The sequence below is a fragment of the Mustela nigripes genome, chromosome X (assembly GCF_022355385.1).
Source record: "Mustela nigripes isolate SB6536 chromosome X, MUSNIG.SB6536, whole genome shotgun sequence".
Lineage (NCBI taxonomy): Eukaryota > Metazoa > Chordata > Mammalia > Carnivora > Mustelidae > Mustela > Mustela nigripes.
The window spans coordinates 73,361,485-73,380,993 of NC_081575.1; the positions used below are offsets into that span (position 1 = coordinate 73,361,485).

At 42.0% G+C, this 19,509-nt stretch overlaps 1 protein-coding gene across 1 annotated transcript in view; it reads right to left on the reverse strand.

Moving 5' to 3' along the window:
* MSN (moesin) overlaps positions 1-19,509 on the reverse strand; it is a 79,845-nt gene that overhangs the window by 24,853 nt on the left and 35,483 nt on the right. Inside the window, exon 2 of the mRNA XM_059384660.1 lies at positions 8,579-8,662. Coding sequence (XP_059240643.1) covers positions 8,579-8,662 — 84 coding nt within the window. The remainder of the gene's footprint in view (positions 1-8,578; positions 8,663-19,509) is intronic.

Here is a 19,509-nt window from a genome sequence, read left to right on the forward strand (position 1 = left end):
ATGAACTCCTCAAACTCAACACACACAAAACAGACAATCATATTAAAAAATGGGCAGAAGATATGAACAGACAATTCTCCAATGAAGACATACAAATGGCTATCAGACACATGAAAATATGTTCATCATCACTAGCCATCAGGGAGATTCAAATTAAAACCACATTGAGATACCACCTCGCACCAGTTAGAATGGCCAAAATTAGCAAGACAGGAAACAACATGTGTTGGAGAGGATGTGGAGAAAGGGGAACCCTCTTACACTGTTGGTGGGAATGCATGTTGGTGCAGCCCCTTTGAAGAACAGTGTGGAGATTCCTCAAGAAATTAAAAATAGAGCTTCCCTATGACCGTACAATTGCACTCCTGGGTATTTACCCCAAAGATACAGATGTAGTGAAAAGAAGGGCCATCTCTACTCCAATGTTTATAGCAGCAATGGCCACGGTCGCCAAACTGTGGAAAGAACCAAGATGCCCTTCACTGGATAAATGGATAAGGAAGATGTGGTCCATATACACAATGGAGTATTATGCCTCCATCAGAAAGGATGAATCCCCAACCTTTGTAGCAACATGGACGGGACTGGAAGAGATTATGCTAAGTGAAATAAGTCAAACAGAGAGAGTCAATTATCATATGGTTTCACTTATTTGTGCAGCATAACAAATAACATGGAGGACAAGGGGAGATGGAGAGGAGAAGGGAGTTGAGGGAAATTGGAAGGGGAGGTGAACCATGCGAGACTATGTACTCTGAAAAATAACCTGGGGGTTTGGAGGGGGTGGGGGGTGGGAGGTTGGGGGAACCAGGTGGTGGGTATTTGGGAGGGCACGGATTGCATGAAGCACTGGGTGTGGTGCAAAAACAATGAATTCTGTTACGCTGAAAAGAAATAAAAAATTTTAAAAAAAGAAAGGGTATAATATATAAAGTTCTATGGAAAGAGCCAAGATGGCCTTCAGCTGATGAATGGATAAAGAAGTTATAGTCCATACACACAATGGAATATTATGCATCCGTCAGAAAGGATGAATACTCAACTTTTGTGTCAACATGGATGGGATTGGAGGAGACTATGCTGAATGAAATACGTCAAACAGAGAGAGTCAATTATCATTTTCACTTACTTGTGGACCATAAGGAATAACATGGAGGACATTAGGAGAAGGAGAGGAAAAGTGAATTGGGAGAAATTGGAGGGGGAGACAAAGCACGAGAGACAGTGGACGCTGAGAAACAAACTGAGGGTTTTGGAAATGAGGGGGTGAGGGGATGGGTGATCCTGGTGGTGGGTATTAAGGAGGGCACATATTGCATGGAGCAGTGAGTATAGTGTATAAACAATGAATCTTGAAACACTGAAAAAAATAAAATAAAATATATAAAAAAAGAAAAAAGGAAATAAATTAAAAATAGAGCTTCCCTATGACCCTGCAATTGCACTCCTGGGTATTTACCCCAAAGATACAGATGTAGTGAAACGATGGGCCATCTGTACCCCAATGTTCATAGCAGCAATGGCCACAGTCGCCAAACTGTGGAAAGAACCAAGATGCCCTTCACTGGATAAATGGATAAGGAAGATGTGGTCCATATACACGATGGAGTATTATGCCTCCATCAGAAAGGATGAATCCCCAACTTTTGTATCAATGTGGAGAGGACTGGAAGAGATTATGCTGAGTGAAATAAGTCAAGCAGAGAGAGTCAATTATCATATGGTTTCGCTTCTTTGTGGAGCATAAGAAATAACATGGAGGACATGGGGAGATGAAGAGGAGAAGGGAGTTGAGGGAAACTGGAGGGGGGGATGAACCATGAGAGACCATGGACTCTGAAAAACAATCGGAGGGTTTTGAAGGGGTGGGGGTGGGAGAGCGGGGGATCCTGATGGTGGGTATTTTGGAGGGCACGTATTGCATGGAGCACTAGGTGTGGTGCATAAACAATGAATTCTGTTACACTGAAAAGAAATTAAATCTTAAAAATAAATAAATAAATAAATAAATAAGATTTACCAGTTCAAATGAAACAAAAGAAAAGAAAATAAGAAATACATTCCTATTTCCCACATACCTCTTGCTGACTTGAGTAATTAGGAACATGTTTTTAAAAGATAATTTGTGTGTGGGCAGTGTTAAGGAAAGATCAAAATACTTCCAGGATTCAATGGCAAGGTGAATTCCTGAGTCTAAGTTGATAGGCAATATGAATTGTCTATAATTTTTAGATGGAGAACACAAAATGCTCATGTTGAAATGTGATATTGTGTTTTTATTTTAATATATTTGACAGAGACACAGCTAGAGAGAGGGAATACAAGCAGGGGAAGTGGGAGAAGGAGAAGCAGGGTTCCCGCTGATCAGGGAGTCCGGGGAGCAGGGGCTCGATCCCAGGGTCCTGGGTCCCAGGGTCCTGGGATCATGACCTGAGCCGAAGGCAGATGCTTAACAACTGAGCCACCCATGTGTCCCGTTTTGTTTTGTTTTCGTTTGGATTTTTGGAGAGGATAGAGGGGGAAGGTATTAGAAAAAGATACGTTTTATTTAAAGCACCTCTTATCTCATCCTAGACCTAAGGCAGAGCCTAACTAACAGTTCTAAAGATTTTCCACAGGGTTTTAGAAGAATAGCGACCAGATGCAATTGGTGCAGAAGAAGTAATTCAGCCCCCGGTGAGAAAGAGACACTGAAGATGCTGAAGATGGACTATTAGGGCCAGGACCCTAAGTCATGGGATGGCAGACTCAGAATAGAATTGGTAGGGGAGCAACTGGCCTCTGCCTGTACCAACTGTAGAGGCTTGGAGATCCCAGAATTAAAATGAACTAAGGCAGATAGACTACATAATCAGTCCTAGATGTCCCAAGAATGGGCTCCTTAGCCTCTTTTTGCACCATATTGTCCATTTCACTAGAAGGATGAGTAGGTTTATAATGAGAGGAAGATCACAGGACCTAAAATCGTTCCAGGATGTGGAGTATCTCTGAGGAGCGGTTGGACAAATAACAGTTAAAGTGAAATTAAAAAAAAAATCAGGATCAGTAGCAAATTTAATCTCTCTGAGCTCTGCCTCTTCCATTATGAACATAAAGAAATCAGATGCATATAAATTTTCCATGTCCTTAGGCTTCAGGGTTTTGGAGAAATGAGCGATCTCTCTCAGCGTCCACGAAGTCCCAAAGTGAGGAAATAAGGATGTGGAGGGAAGGAAATATGATCTAAAGTCAGAATTGAGACTGAAAAAGAAAAAAGGATATAACAGATGACCCCTGGACTCCAAGCTATAAGGAAATCTCCAATTAAGGTCCACAGAGTACTGAGAATCATTTGATCAGGCAACTCTTGTCTCTACTTGGAAATGAGGCCAAGCTTTGCTTGCTTCCAGCTTTGCTTCCGGTTGAGACTTCCACCCCAGAGAAAAGAGAAATCTTATTTTCTAGGTCCTGTTCCAGAAACAACATTTATGGCTGTAGTGACTAGGGTCCTTCCCATTCCATTCTGAGAACTAACTAACTAACTAACTAACTAACTAAATAATAAATTTATATGTGTGTGTGTGTGTGTGTATGTATACATATATATACACACACACACATATATAAATTTTATATATATTCTTTCTTGGCTCCCTTTGACCCCAGACTGCCAACTTACTGAGATGAGCCAGCACTTTTCAAAGCTTCTATGGAAGAATCCATAAGCAGCAGAACATAATAAATGCATATACCCCAGAGGACACAAAGGATAGCAGGATATAAGTAGATAGCTAAAGCCAGAATTTCTTTGAAGCCTCAGGTTTAATCTTAATTACATGCACACATTTTACATTCTACTCCTTAAATATCTATTTTTTTATTTTTTAAGATTTATTTATTTATTCAAGAGAAAGAGTACACATGCATGCATGAGTTGGGGGAGGGGCACAGGGGAGAATCCTCAAGCAGACTCGTGGCTAAGTGTGGAACCCCAGGTGGGCTGAGTCCCACAAACCAGAAATAGGGTTGGTGGCAACCCCTACCAGAACTTTCCAGTTGTACATTGATTTGCTTTCAGGTAGGTGATTGATGCAGCTGCTCCCAAGCCTGTAATGGGGTCTCAGTGGGCCTCAGGTGTTTGGGCACTGATGGAGTTTGGAGGGACAAGAGTTGGACACTCAACCAACTGAGACACCTATGTACCCCAATGTTTTAAAAAGATAACATCTATAAGTAAAAGTGATGCTCCAAGATACTAAATCAAGGGACACCTGGGTGGCTCAGTCACTTAAGCATCTGTCTTCAGTTTAGGTCATAATCCTAGGGTCTTGGGATAGAGTCCCACATTGGGCTCCTTGCTCAGCAGGGAGCCTGCTTCTCCCTCTGTCTACAACTCCCCCTGCTTGTGCACTTCCTCTCTCTCTCTCTCTCCCTCTGACAAACAAATAAAATCTTTAAAAAAAGATACTAAATCAAATTCATCCCACAGCTCTCTGTACCTCCTAAAATCTGCAATATACACATACAGGAACTAGGACTTCAGTTTTTTAAGACACTGGCTGTGAATTCTATTGAGCCACACAACACAAACCCTCATGACAGACTGTGAAGCATTATAGGGTCCAAGCAGCATAAACTTGAAAACTGAGGTCCAGTGAGGGGAAGGGATTTGCCTCTGAGAAAATCCTCACTAATTACTAGGAGCATCTGAATGTAACAAAGAACCCTCTTTTGTCTCTCTTCTGCATGTGAAGGTGGCCTATATCTGAGGTTTATGGAGGGAAGGGGCAATTAGGTCAATTCCAGAGCCCATGCAGAATCCCCCATGCATCTGAGTGAACCAACTAGTGAGGAAATGAGCCACTTCAGAAGTCCAGAGCAGGACTGGAAAGCAAGGCTGGAGCCTCAAAATGAAAACTGTGAAAAATTACGTGCAAACTCCATCAGTGCCCAAACACCTGAGGCCCACTGAGACCCCATTACAGGCTTGGCAGCAGCTTCATCAATTACCTACCTGAAAGCAAATCAATGTACAACTGGAAAGTTCTGGTAGGGGTTGCCACCAACCCTGTTTCTGCTACTCCACACTGCCTGTGTTCGAGTGGCCACCTGATCTATAGCACAGAACAAACTCAGCTAGGATTCTAAGTTTAGAGACAAATTTCCTCCACTCAGAATAGGAATAGGCAAAGAGAAGAGAGGTCACTGAGGACACAGCTGACAAAAGGTTCTGGGAAAACCACAAATTATATATGCCTCGATTCAAGCCACTATACCACTTCCTAGCTATCTAACCTTAAATAGACCTTTTCCCCCTGTAAGACTCAATCCTTCACCTAAGATAGAGTTATTACTATTATAATAATAGATGTTAATTATTTTATAGAATAAAAATGAAAGAAAAAGAAGAAAGGTTATTGTCTTCAATGTAGAATCCACAAATCATAAAGACTTTACCAAGCCAGAAAAGCTTCCTGATTTAATGGCTCCCTTATCCGTACCTCCAGGGCAATTTCTACTACCTATTTAGCCCTCAATAAGAGCAACAAACATTTGAGTGTCTCCTATACACGAGACACTTTACTTATTTGAGGATTAAATAAGACCACAAAATCTCTGAAATTAGTTTGATTACCATTTCACTAAGAAGATTTAAGTCCCAAGAGGCTAAATGAGACATCCAAGATCACACAGCTAAGTAGGACAGAATTTGAGCCCAAGGCTGACACTAAATCCCAGACTTTAAACACTGTACATCACTTCTTTTTTTTAAAAGATTTTATTTATTTATTTGACAGACAGATATCACAAGTAGTTGGCGGGGGGGGGAAGCAGGCTCCCCACTGAGCAGAGAGCCCCATGTGGGGCTCAATCTCAGGGACCCTGAGATCATGACCTGAGCTGAAGGCAGATGTCTTAATCCACTGAGCCACCCAGGCGCCCCTATACATCACTTCTATACACAATCTGAACTTCAAGGGTGTTTTATTCCATGTGGGAAGAGAGCGGTATTGCATTTACTTGTCTCTCCTTCTATAGGTACAGACAGGACAGAGATGGTATTTAACAGTCTAGAGATTTTTCCTGAGACACAGTAGACCTTTAGTCAACAGTGAATCAGTCAGTGAACAAATGAATGAATGGTTGCTCTGAGATTTCACCTTTCTTGCGGAGTTCAGTATCTTGAAGCCAAGAGGCAGGTAGAGTTAGAGCCCCTGGCGGGGGTGGAGCCAGGCAAGGGGTTCTCAAAAATGTAACTCATGGTGGTCACACTGCCCCTTAGTGGCACCTAGGTAACCAAGAGCCCTCTGAAGAACCTCAGGCTTTAGAAGTGGTGGTAAGTGCAGGACTGCTGTAGCAAAACATGTTCTCTCCATTCCCTAGTTGTGCACACACTCACAAAGTTAAACGGAAAAACTGTAGGCCACATTTCCCTTTCCCACCAGGTCTTGTGTGTCCTCGAGCTATGACTTCCCATTGTTGCTTGTTATTTATTACTAATGCCAAAGAGGGTGCTTCCTTTCCAGTCAGCTTCCTCTCTGGTCAATGGCCAGAGTTCCAGGGTGGGCCCAGAGCTTTTGTCTATTCCTTCCAAGGAGTCCAGCTCCTTCCTCCTAGGCCCCAATTCCACCAGGAGGGCCTCCCTGAATAATGAATCTCAAAGGCCAGTAAGAACGGACTTCTTCTCTTATGACTCACTCATTAAGTTAGAGAGAGAAAAAAGATAGTATTCCCCAACAGCATGTGAACACATACCTCTGTGGATTCCCATCCAGATCTGACTTGGCCCTGAGAGTGCCAGATTGTCAACTCCTTATTTGAGTTCAAATCTTTTTCCCTTTTTCACCCATGGAGTCCCATATCTTCCCCAACTTACCTCACAGAACATTACTGCTCCCTCCTTCCTATGACAGCCCCTCAGAAATATCAAGACAGAAAACACATCTTCTCTTAAGTCTTCTAGACCCAACCAGCCTCATTTACCCAGGCAGAATATTACAGTGGGAAAACTATAGTTTTGCAGAGTTGTATTTGAAACTCCATATTATAACTTACTAACTTATATATATTATAACTTACTAAGTTATAACATAGCATAGCTTACATAACCTAGAGTATGTTCTTTTACTTGTCAGAGGCAAGATTGCAAGGATTAAAGCACCTAGCCAAGGCTAGTTCATATTAAGTGCTCAATAAATGGTATTTCTCAAAACAACACTGATCTTCCAGATGAGAAGTCATGAACTCACTGGTTTTCTCCCTTTCCTCTCTCCAGCCAGTATGAAAGCTTCAGAGTCTCTCAAAGGTTTTGTTTGGGAAGTAGTTGCTTTCACAACTAGCATACCATCTGTCCAGGGCTCCCTACCATCTGAGCTTCATACAGAACAACACCCACAGTACACAAATCAAACCAACACGAACAAAGAATTACCATGCCTTGTGGCTTTTTGAAGTTAATAAGCCTCTTTGTTCAAGAATTTTTCTGCCCTAGGTTCTAAATGATGCCTTCCTCCCCTCCCTCCACAGTTACCTCCCTCCAATGAAAATGAACAAAGCCCCAGTGTTGAAGGCAGGGAATGGAATCATTTGGCTTGAGAAGGGTAATGTGTAGAACAAGGGGTCTGGGAAGGAGTCTAAGAAGAGGCCAAAGGAGCCTTTCTTCCTTTCCCTCCACAGCTCTGGTAAGTTCTTAGACAACAAAGGGACTCAGAGGGCAAAGGATAAAGAAGGCCTAGAAAATCCAACAAGGTAACATATCCTAGACAATATCAGACCCCCACTTACCAGAAACTGGTAGGCAAACAGGATAATGACCCACCTGAAGGGATGCAAACCCCATTTTGCTTGTCACAGACAGCATGTTCCCTTGGCCCCTGGAAAGTCTTTGAATGCTGAAAGATTCTGTGGCCCCCCCACCCAGGTATTAGATTATATATAGCATATCCCTTCTGATAATAGTGACTCCCCATGAAGGGATATCCCTTGCATTGGAGATGGGAATGACACATCAGCATTATTTCCATGGCATGAGTGCAAGGTATGAAGTACTCTCATAATGCATTTAGCACTCCCAGTGGTGTCCTAAGTCCCAATATTCTTCTGAAGGAAATGCACATAGAGGACAATACCTCAGAGAGAATAAGTTTGTTTCCTTCTACTAGGAAGAAAACAAAAAAGTGACAGAGGTCAGTGACTAGAATGCAGCATTGAAATCCCAGCCAGATATTGGATAGATACACTAAGTTATTTTATTTCTGAGTCTCATTATTAAAATGGGGAAGAGATCACTTGCATCTTTCAGAGTTGAGAGGAAGGTTCCATGTGTTAATATTTTTAGAGCATGTAACACAGAGTCACACTCTGCTTGCTTCTCTTTTCTACCATGTTCAGGACCAAGGATAGGATTAATTGGAGCCATCTGAGGTGCAGGTTGCCAAAGTTAAACTCTGCCTCCTTTGTTATTAAGGCAAGGGTCAGCCTTTGCTTGGAATTATCTTGGAGGAGCATGTAGGAGAAAAGATTCCCAAGAAGTGGGCATTGTGGAGGGAACTACTGGGAGAGGTAGAAGAGACTAAGAAACAAATAGTCCATCCCTTACCTGGTCAAACAGCTGTTTGCCAGTGGTGTTGGGCTGAATGGCAAACTCCAGCTCTGCGTCCATGGTGGTCACACGCACATTGATCTAGGATGAGATCAAAAGAGGCAAGTTAGTTGTCTGGCTCTGAGCTTAGCAGAGCATGGGACAGATATATTGTTCAACCACAGAAGAAGGAACTAGGGTTCTAAGAATCTAAGCAACTTAGATATTGGTGGGAAGGAAGGGAGAATACTGAAATAAACAAAAAATAACTAGGCCCTGGCTCCCAACCAGCTTATGAAGACAAAAAACATAGTCAAAGAGCAATGCTTACCAAGGGGCAAACACATGAATGCAAATCAGCCAACTTTCAAGAGGAAGCAAGTGCTGACTGTACTTCTTCCAGGAAGCCTTCCCCACCTACACCAGGCAGCTCTAGGCCCAAAGCATTCTCTTCCCACCTCTGATCCACAGCCTGGATTATCTGCAGTACTTGTCTTTGCAGACACAAGTTAAGGGGAAGATAAAGAACATTGGGCTCCAAGCCTAGCACTGCAACTGTCTCAATCTACAACCTTGGATAAGTCTTATCTCTTTCCTGGGCCCTAGTTCACCTCATCTGTACAACAATAGTAATGCAGGGGCGAGGGTGTCAATTACACTAGGTGATGACCATTTCAATACTGGTGTCTATGGTGGTATATACTGACTTGCACTGTTACTACATCTTGCTTTTATGTTTCATTGGTCTCTCTAAGCACAAAAGAGAGAAGGGGCCTTACCAAAGGTAGGTGTGGGTGGCACAGAGATGCTACAAAAGCCAAGTCAGCAGAGGGGAAAAAGGAATGGGACAGGTCCCAGTGAAACTAATAGGTAGCCACACAAACAATTTTATAACCACTGGAAAAAGTACCATCTGATTTTTTTTTTAAGATTTTATTTATTTATTTGAGAGAGAGAGAGAGAGAGATTTCAGGTAGGTAGAGAAGCCTAACCCACTGAGCCACCCAAGCACCTCGAAAAGTACTGTCTGCTTTTACAAATAGAACCCTTAGCTGATATTGATAGCTGAAATTTCATCAATAAAGATTTGTTCTTTTGACTGAAAACTTGGTAGTATTGGTAGCAGTAGGAGCAATATGCAGTAGCTTTTATGTTTGGAGACTTGCTACTCACTAGGTAATTCATGTGCACCACCCCATTTAATATCAACAATCACCTTGTGAAGTAGATAAGGTTATCTCCACAAGAAATAAATATTTGTCTAAAGTCATATCATTAGTAAAGCAGAAGACAGGGTTTGAATTCAGATCTAAGTCCAAACCTCAATTTAAACGAATACACTAAAACTTTTATACATCAAAGTGCAAAATATTCCCCATGAGAGGAAATAAAATATTAATTATTTAAGTTGTGGGACATTTTTCATAAGTACTCTATATAGTATGGCCACAATCTGACTTGTTATATAAGGTCATATAAAATATTTTGAAGATTGGGTGCCTGGGTGGCTCAGTGGGTTAGGCTCAGGTCATGATCTTGGGGTCCTGGAATTGAGCCCCACATCAGGCTCTCTGCTCAGCAGGGAGCCTCCTTCCCCTTCTTTCTCTGCCTGCCCCTCTGCCTGCCTCTCTGCCTACTTGTGATCTCTCTCTGTGTCAAATAAATAAATAAAATCTTTTGAAAAATATTTTGAAGACTATTTCATGCCCAGGGAAAATACTTCAGTAATATGAAACAAGGAAGGGTAAGCAACAAGACTACATGAGCTCAATTCTATAAACAGTATGTACACAGAGAGAATTATTGCAATCATGCCCAAGTACTAGTCAGGCTTGGTTTTAGGGTGGTTATGAATGTGTTCTCTATTCTTTGAATTGAAAAAAAAAATGAATCTACATTTTCTAAGATGCTTATATACTACTTACACTATTAGTTGAGACTAAAAATAGAATTAATAAAAAATGCAAATCCCCATTAGGTTTATGTAGGTAAGACATAAACCTAATCAGTCTTTGACATCTCTGGGTCTTTCCTGGGCGTAGGGGTCAGTTAGGGGGTAAGAGGGGGCCAAATACCATTTTGCCAGCTGAACAATTCTGATGAGGACCAGGCCTGGGGAACAACTTTGTAAATAAATATCACTAGGGAGTCAGGGAGGAAATCTATTTCAAGATAGACAATGGGACAGGAAAGGCCCTGAAGGCAAGAACAAGTAAGGCAAATTACCCCAGAGGGGGACAACAGGCAAGATTAGCCACCTTGACTTGGTGTTATCCTAGGCTTCCAGCCAATCCAGTAACCCTGTAGAATGGGCCTTCATAAGGTAGTGAGAATGAAGCCTGATGGCCTAGAATTTGGCCTCAACATCTAGCCTCATATCACCCTTGAACGGACTCAAGGGAGACCTCAAAACACCAATGACTGAGGAGGTAGGAAAAAGTGGAAAAGAGCCAGTAGGGCTTTTAATACACTGGACTTCATTATCACCTCAAGGTTTCTGTCTTACTTTGAGTTACCTCTCCAGTACCCAAGACTCAATAGGTACTCAGAAGATGGTTAAATGAGCAGTTCTAAACATGGGAATATAAGAAATACAGAGATCAAGCATAGTCTAAAGACCCAGAGGTGGGAAGATTTTATATCTTATCTTTTTACTGTGCCATGGACCCTTTTGGGCAGTCTGATAAAGTCTATGGACCAACCCCTTTTCAGAATATATGTGAATGCATGAAATACAGTGATACAAAGAAACCAATTATATTTAAATAATTATAAAAATGTGTGCTTTTTATAACATTAAGTAATTGCCTAGCACTGTATCTTAGTAGTTATTATTAGTGTAATTTTAACATTATGTTGAGCATAGAAATATTTTGAGAAATCTATAGTACAGAGAATTGAGTAATGTATTGAATTGCCAAATTACTATGTTGTATACTTGAAACTAATATTAACACTGTGTACCAAGTATACTTTAATAATACATTTTTAAGTTAATAAAATAAGAATAAAACCTCAGCAAAAAATTGTGATATAAAAGTTTCTAAGATTTCCATTAGTGACAAAGTCACTGGTACTGCCATTTTTACCACTCCTTTTTTTGTTCATATTCATTTTTTTTTCATTTTATTATAAACAGATGTAACTCAGAAACAGCCAAATGGAAAACATGCACAGGACAGGGTAGGCAGGGGTTTGAGAGATACAGAGCTTCCTGCCTTCTCCAGCTGGGCCACCTTCCTAGCACCTCCATGCTTTTATCAGCTCTAAGGCTCTCCTCATTCTGTCATTTAGGGTTTTTTGTTTTTTTGTTTTTTTATATTTCACATTTTTATTAAGTTCAATTAGCCAACATATTAGGGTTTTTTTTGAAAAATAAAAAAATATATTTTGTTTATACACCAGCAAGTTGGGCTTGCTCATTAAAAATAATTATGTTGGAGCACCTGGGTGGCTCAGTCAGTTAAGCGTCTGCCTTCAGCTCAGGTCATGATCCCAGAGTCCTGGGATAGAGCCCCACATCAGGCTCCCTGCTCAGCAGGAAGTTTGCTTTTCCCTCTCCTACTTCCTCTGCTTGTATTCCTCTCTCGCTGTCTCTCTCTCTGTCAAATAAATAAATAAAAGCTTTTAAAATATATGTTTATTAGCATTTTAATTTTTTTGTCCTTGGTTTATTTTTCTATTGGGCTGTTCTCTTTATCTATTAAGTAATTAGTTATATCTATTATATACTAAGGTCATGGTTGGACAAATATTTTTTCCCGGTTATTTGTGTTAGATCGTCTAACATTTTTTTCCTATAGTATTTTGTACATAATTAATTTGTCATTATTTTCCTTTGTAGATTCTGGGGCTTGTATCTTTCTTTTCTTTTTTTATTTATCATGTTCAATTAGCCAACATAAATACATCATTAGTTTTTGATGTAGTGTTCAAAGATTCAATAGTTGTATATAACACCCCATGCTCATTACATCACTTGCCCTCTTTAATATCCATCACCAGGCTCACCCATATCCCCACACCCCTCCCCTCTGAAACCCTCTTTTTTTTTTTTTTCCGGTAGTCCATAGTGTCTCATGGTTGGTTTCCCTCTCTGGTTTCTCCCCCTTCATTTTTCCCTTCCTTCCCCTAATATCCTCCATGCTATTCTTTATGTTCCACATATAAGTGAAACCATATGATAATGCTCTTTCTCTGTTTGACTTGTTTTTTTTTTACTTATTTCGCTTAGCATAATCTCCTCCAGTTCCAACCATGTCGATGGAAATGGTGGGTATTTATCCTTTCTGATGGCTGAGTAATAGTCCATTGTATATATGAACCACATCTCCTTTATCCATTCATCTGTTGAAGGGCATCTTCGTTCCTTCCATAGTTTGGCTACTATGGATATTGCTGCTATAAACATTGGGGTGCCTATGGCCCTTTTTTTCACTACCTCTGTATCTTTGGGGTAAATGCCTAGTAGTGCAATTTCACTTATATTCATAATTGAAGGAGGTCCAAATCTCAGTGAGAGGTTAGTACAAACAGATATGTAATTTTTCTCAATCCACTCTCATAGATCATTTAAGGAACTATCATTAGAGTAGAGCTCTAGGACCAGTCCTTGACCCCGAAGCACTTATTGAATAGGAAAACTATACTATACAAGGAAGACCCTGAGAAATGCCATAGCAGAACAAAAGAAACATTTTGTGGTGATAAGAAACCACAGTTCAAAGTGATATTTGCACTGGTCCACAAGGATAAGCTGTATTAAAGAAAGAGAGAGAGAGAGGGAGAGAAAGAGAGAAATATAGAAAGATTGTGGGATGGGGGGAAGAACATCCAAATGTCCCAGGTAGAGAAATCAGTATGTGCAATGGCCCAGAATGAGACAGGGATGGAGATGGCCCATTGAGAAGCAGATCTACTTCAGGGTGAATGTGGACTACACAGTGAAGTGTAGGCAGAGAGGCTGGGAAGCTAAGTGGAGGGCCTTGAGGTTTATACTAAAGAGCTGGGCCTTAACCTATTGGAAGGCCAGCCATCCTTGAGGCTTTGAGCAGAGTGGGGCAGACTCAGAATGATGCTTTTTGAAGAAAGTGCCCAGGGAAGAAACTGATGAAAGAGGTAGGATTCCAAGGAAATATTCCATAGTCTATGAGTCCCCTTTATTTCACACTATTGGGAAGAATTTTCAAAGTAAATAAGCCAGTGTTAATCACAGATCATATTAATCACAGGTCATGCCAATGTAACATCTTTAGGGTCTAGTTCAGAAGTCCAAATATTTAAGTCAGATATTTGTTAAAGAAATGTTTCTTGAATAAATCAATTGGTAGAAAAGGACGTAGCCTGGGTTAGGAATAAGAATGTCATACACATTAGTGTTGTCTATGCTTCCTTCCTCTTAAATAGAGCATGACCCCAGAACAAGGGCTCTTCTAAAATCTAAAGATGTCTAGCTGAAACCAAACTGGAAACTACTTCTCCAGAATTCCTGTCCAGGGTTTCTGCCATTTCCACAGTAGCTGTTACTCTAGGGAGAACAGTCTAATATCTCCTGAATTTCACTGAGGACAAATAATCTTAGGTTTAAAAAAATAGAAAGAAAAGCAAACACAAAGGGACTTCTATTCTTGCCACCACTTAACTCAGAAGAAAATGTGAGTCATGAGGACAGGGTCATTGGTCTGTACTCTCCTGTTTTCTGTATGTCAGAGGTAGAGGGGGAATAAGGGTAATAACACAGCTGGGGCTTGAAGGTGATAGGTAGAACAGGTGTCTTGTTCAACGAAGATCCCTTGTTCTCCCTTAGAATAATCTGGAACCCAAGTGTGTAAAATAAGCTGCATGCCCAGACCCACTGATACACAGGGCCCACTGGACTCTCACCCTAGTACTTAGGTACCCACTGCCTTCCTTTGAGGCCTGTTCTCTGCAATTTCAGTGAGAAGAGGGTTATCTTGTTTGAGAGGCAAGAACCTGAAAATAAAACCTCTGAAGTCAGCAGAAATTTCCTGGGAAGCCCCTCAGCTTGGCAGGAGTAGAGGAACTGGCCTGGGTGGGGGTATCATTTCAATATGTAGAGAATTAAATACTTTTCAAACCCTGTCCCTGAGGATCTAGCCGCAGTCTGAGTTTAAAGACTGTGTCTCTGGAGAACACTAAGGGTTTAAGGAACAAGAACAAAAAGTTTGGTTGTGGTAGGGACGGTGTCATCCTCTCATACACTAGCCTCCCCACCTCTAGCCCAAGAACAATAAATATACTGTTATTTATTAAACAACTGAACACAGACACTTTCCACACCAATGTCCTTCACTGGAGACTAACAAACAAATCTTAGTGATCTGCCATCCAAAGCCGTCAGGAAACTGGGATCTCTCCTCTGTCCCCAGGTGGCTGACCTAGAAAACAAAAATAACCAGGCAGATGCTGCAGCAGCTGGGGTACTTTGGATTCTGGGCCTGGCCAGCTTCAAAGAAGGGACCAACCCTCTCTTTTCCTAGAGCCAACAACATCCAGGTAAGCAGTAGCCAGACCACACAGTGAGGAGATCAGGGCAATGTTTCCCCTCATTTGTCCAATATCGCTGAACTTCAAGATGGCTTTCCCTGGAAAGAAATTTGGGGGAGGCAGAGCAGCAAGTAGAGAGAGTTAAATAACCACAAGTTACTTGCCTGAAGCATGGACATGTAAACCAGAAAGAATTAAAATTACAGGTGGTGGGTATTAGAGAAGGCACAGATTGCATGGAGCACTGGGTGTGGTGCAAAAATAATGAATACTGTTATGCTGAAAATAAATAAAAAATAAATTTAAAAAAATTACTGGCCCCACTTCATGGATGATGAAACTGAAATACACAGAAGCAGGTGACAGAAGGATAGAAATGAACACTTACTGAATACCAACTATGTGCCAAGCCCCATCATCCACAGCCCCACTTTATATCACTGAAGCCAAATTTACTCAGCCAGCAAGCGAGGAAGGTCTTCTCTAGACATTCCCAGAGCTCCTTCCATGACTTCACTCCTCTCTCTGGTCATGCTGGTTTCACTGCTGACTTCAGACACTGCCTTGGCAACTCTTTTGGCCAAGGACCAAACACTCTGGCATTGGAAGCCTGAGCACATCTGGGAAACACTCCTTGGGAAGGCCCCCTCACAGGGGCAGAGCTTGTGAGTCAGCCCAATTGTGTCTGAGCTCAATGACCTCACCCCCAATTGCCACCTCCCCATTCTCAAGGGCTCTGGCATTTCTGTGGAGCTGCTGGTATAAAGAAGACAAAGGCAAGTGGGAAAGGGGGACAAAGCAGGATAAACCTTACCAGGGCAACCTCAGAACTTCAGTCTCTCCACTGGACAGAGAACAGTCACCACAGTGTTACTCAAACTACCTAATCCCCACTATTTAGGCTCCAGCACCAACCATTTCCTGCTGCCAGAACGGAGGCAAGGCCAGGGCAGGGCAGAGCAAGGCCTGGTCTGTCTTGCTTCTTGGAATGACAGCACTGCCTCAAGCAGCTGTTTTCCATAAGGAGGGAAACAAGGGTTGCTTTGAATCTCCAGCTTAGGAGGTATTCTCCTTCCCCCCTCCCCTCTTCCACTGACTCACTTACTTCCCAGCAACTCAGCCACTGTTGACTTGGAAATGGTACCTGGAACAGTAATCTGTTCTGACCTCTTCCTGCCCATCTCTAGACCCTTAACACAGCCATCAACACTTGCCTGGGATTAACCCTTCCCATGCCTGTGCCTTTTCCCAGTAGTTTCTACAAAGGAGAGCTATATCCAACCCCATCTATACTCGTATCTTAATGGGTCAGCACTTCTTTACTTCAAGTGCTGCAAAGACCATGGGAGACAAGGATTCCCCTTTTACTTGCTTTGATTCAGTCCTGCCCTCCCAAAGCTCCCCAAGAATCAATGGGAGATAAGTACATATTAGAAATGGGGTGTTACTCCACCATTCACCATATATTTGGGGAAGTAACCCCCACATGTAACTAATCTCTCTTAGCAATGAGAACATATCTAGTCACTATGGGACTGAGAGTTCAGAGCAGAGGCCAAAGCTGCAAAGGTCAGATACAATGAGACTACCTTAGCAAGCTGCGGCTTCCCCAATTAATCTAGCCTTAATTGTATGACCTTTCGAATCAAGCTCAGACTGAGGTAGAGTCCCCCTCTCAACACATGAAGATCAGAAAGTAAACTTTTCACCATGTGCACCTAACTCCAGGACTCACTCTCAAAATCAGCTCAGCCAAACCATACTCCAGGATCAAACAATACCTACTCCCTTACCCCTACCCCAGCTCATCTCTCCTTCTTAGTTACAGAGACTGCCCAACCAGTTCCTCAGCACAGCCATTCCTCCTCTTAACAGTTCCTCAAAATTAAAATCCACTCATTCTAGTCTCTCATCTGGCTCCTGCAGAATAGCATCCTTCTGAACTTCTCATCCCTGCTCTCAGAACAAACAGACCAGAATCCCAAACTGTCAGACCTGAAAGGAACCTTAGAGATCATTTGGTTCAAACTCTGCAACATAACAGCTGAGGAAACTGAGGTCCAGGAAAGGAGAGGCATTGTCCCAGAGTCATATAGCTGCTAGGTAGCCTGAGATCAGGGATAAAAACCTGGATCTTAATTTAGTGGCCATTTAATAAGCTATAGAACCGCCCTGGCACTTAAAAACAGTAGATACCTCAGGTGAACCACTGCTGAAGACTATGAAGACTATGTGGAGGAAGCTGGGCCATCTTGCTTCCATGAAAAACCCCAAGCTGGCATGGTTAGGAAGTCTAGCTTTCAACAGAAGGCAGGCCTAACTTTCAGACTCTGAGACATTCACCAACATTGATTCTAGAGAAACTAAACCTTTCATAACACCATAGAAGAAAACTCAAAGATCCTTGTTTCTAAGACAGCTTCTTTTGCAAAAACTTGGATAGCAACTGATTGGGAAGTTCCCTGACAGCAGACACAGCCAAGATCTGAAACAGAATCTGGTGAGGAGAGAGTGGGATGCAACAGGCAAAGAGGCATGGAATTTCAGGAACAGATTTATATCTAAGTAGCTAAGAACAACAGATTTCTCAATTCCCATAAAACTCTGAAGCTGCTGAAATAAAAGAGAACAGGACCCATCATTAATAAAATAGTCTCCCAAATGGCCAAAGCCCCTCTCTGGGACTACACCCAGCTGGATTTCAGTCTTTCACATCAGTTCCATGCTTGACCCAGCTTCCCACCTGCAAATTTAAAAAGAAGTATTTGCAGGCTAGAAACATGGAGCATTTGCAGCTGTCTGGAGATACCAGGTCTGCCCAGGGCACCAGAAGCGGGCTCTACTTTCTCTGATTAGGAACCCACCCCAGAAATCTCCAGCATCACAGCTCTGAAGCACACTGGGGCTGATCCAAGCATCAGCCTGAGTTCTGTCTAATACTCATGGGATTTCTTCCCTGTCTTATGCTCCTGGGTATTAAAAATCGCTGAAGCCAGGATCAGTTGACTCAGCAGGGGCAGGAGGAGGCTTCTAGGCCAAGTCAAAAAGCTGTTTTTAACCCCAGAGGTAGGCTAAGGTCTGCTTTCTGCCAACCTTATTGGTAAGCCAAGAGCTAAACCCAGTATCTGGAAAACCCACAAAATTTGAGTCCTTGTCCCAGAAATAATTGTCTCAGCTCTTTGAGGAGTGAAGCATGGCATGACAGAAAAAGGCTTTGCAGCTTCTTTCACCTCCCTTTTTTTTAAAACTCAGTTTCCAAAACTATAAAACAGGTCTAATAATATCAACTTCACAACAAGGTCATTGGGAGATTTAGGTTAAAATAAGAGACATGAAAATACATAGCACATCACAAGTAGAATGGGAAGACTACTAACCCCTCCTTTTTGACCGTATATTTTTAAAATATTTTATTTATTTATATATTTCTTTGAGAGAGAGGGAGTGAGCAGAGGGAAAGGAACAAGCAGACTCCCTGGTCAGCAGGGAGCCCAGATGCAGGGCTCAATACCATAGGCAAGGCTCAATCCCAGCACCCTGGGATCATGACCTGAGCCAAAGGCAGACGCTTAACCAACTGAGCCTCCTAGGCACCCCACATTTTTAGCCATGTTATTACAGATATCCTACCTCTCAGAAATGATTTAAAATGAAAATGTGGGGACGCCTGGGTGGCTCAGTTGGTTGGACGACTGCCTTCGGCTCAGGTCATGATCCTGGATTCCTGGGATCGAGTCCCGCATCGGGCTCCCAGCTCCACGGGGAGTCTGCTTCTCCCTCTGACCTTCTCCTCGCTCATGCTCTCTCTCGCTGTCTCTCTCTCAAATAAATAAATAAAATATTTAAAAAAAAAAAAAATGAAAATGTGTCCAACTGTAGAGGTCTAGGGGCTACCCAAGAAGACCTCCAGAAAGCCCTTTCAGCATAAAGGACATGTGCACTTTGGGGACAAACTCTAAAATGTGATTAGAATTCTAGTTGGTTAACAATGTGAAGCCATGCACATCAGGTACACACATGCATATCCTTGCATGCATTATTTTAAATATGTTCTCTCTTGGGAGGAATGGGGATTTTCCCCAAGAAGCAAAGTCCTGGGGAGAGGTAGAACACAACAAAGCACCTATCCTACCTTGTCCTTTATAGAGGCTGCCTGATTTTCATTAAGCTGGGCTCTGCCTTGCCATTTTTTCCAATCAAGTTTCACCAAAATACACAACTCCCTACCCCTCAACACAACTCACCAGGACCTCCAAACTTTCTTCAGCTGGTATCCAGAAAAATCACAAGCTGTATCTGTAAACTGGCTTATCATATTCACCTAAGGAAATTTTTGAAATACACATACCCTGAACTCACCCACAGAAATTCTGATTTATTATATAAGAGGGAGGGCATGGACATCAGAAGTTAAGAACTTCAGATAATTCTAAGGCTCAGCC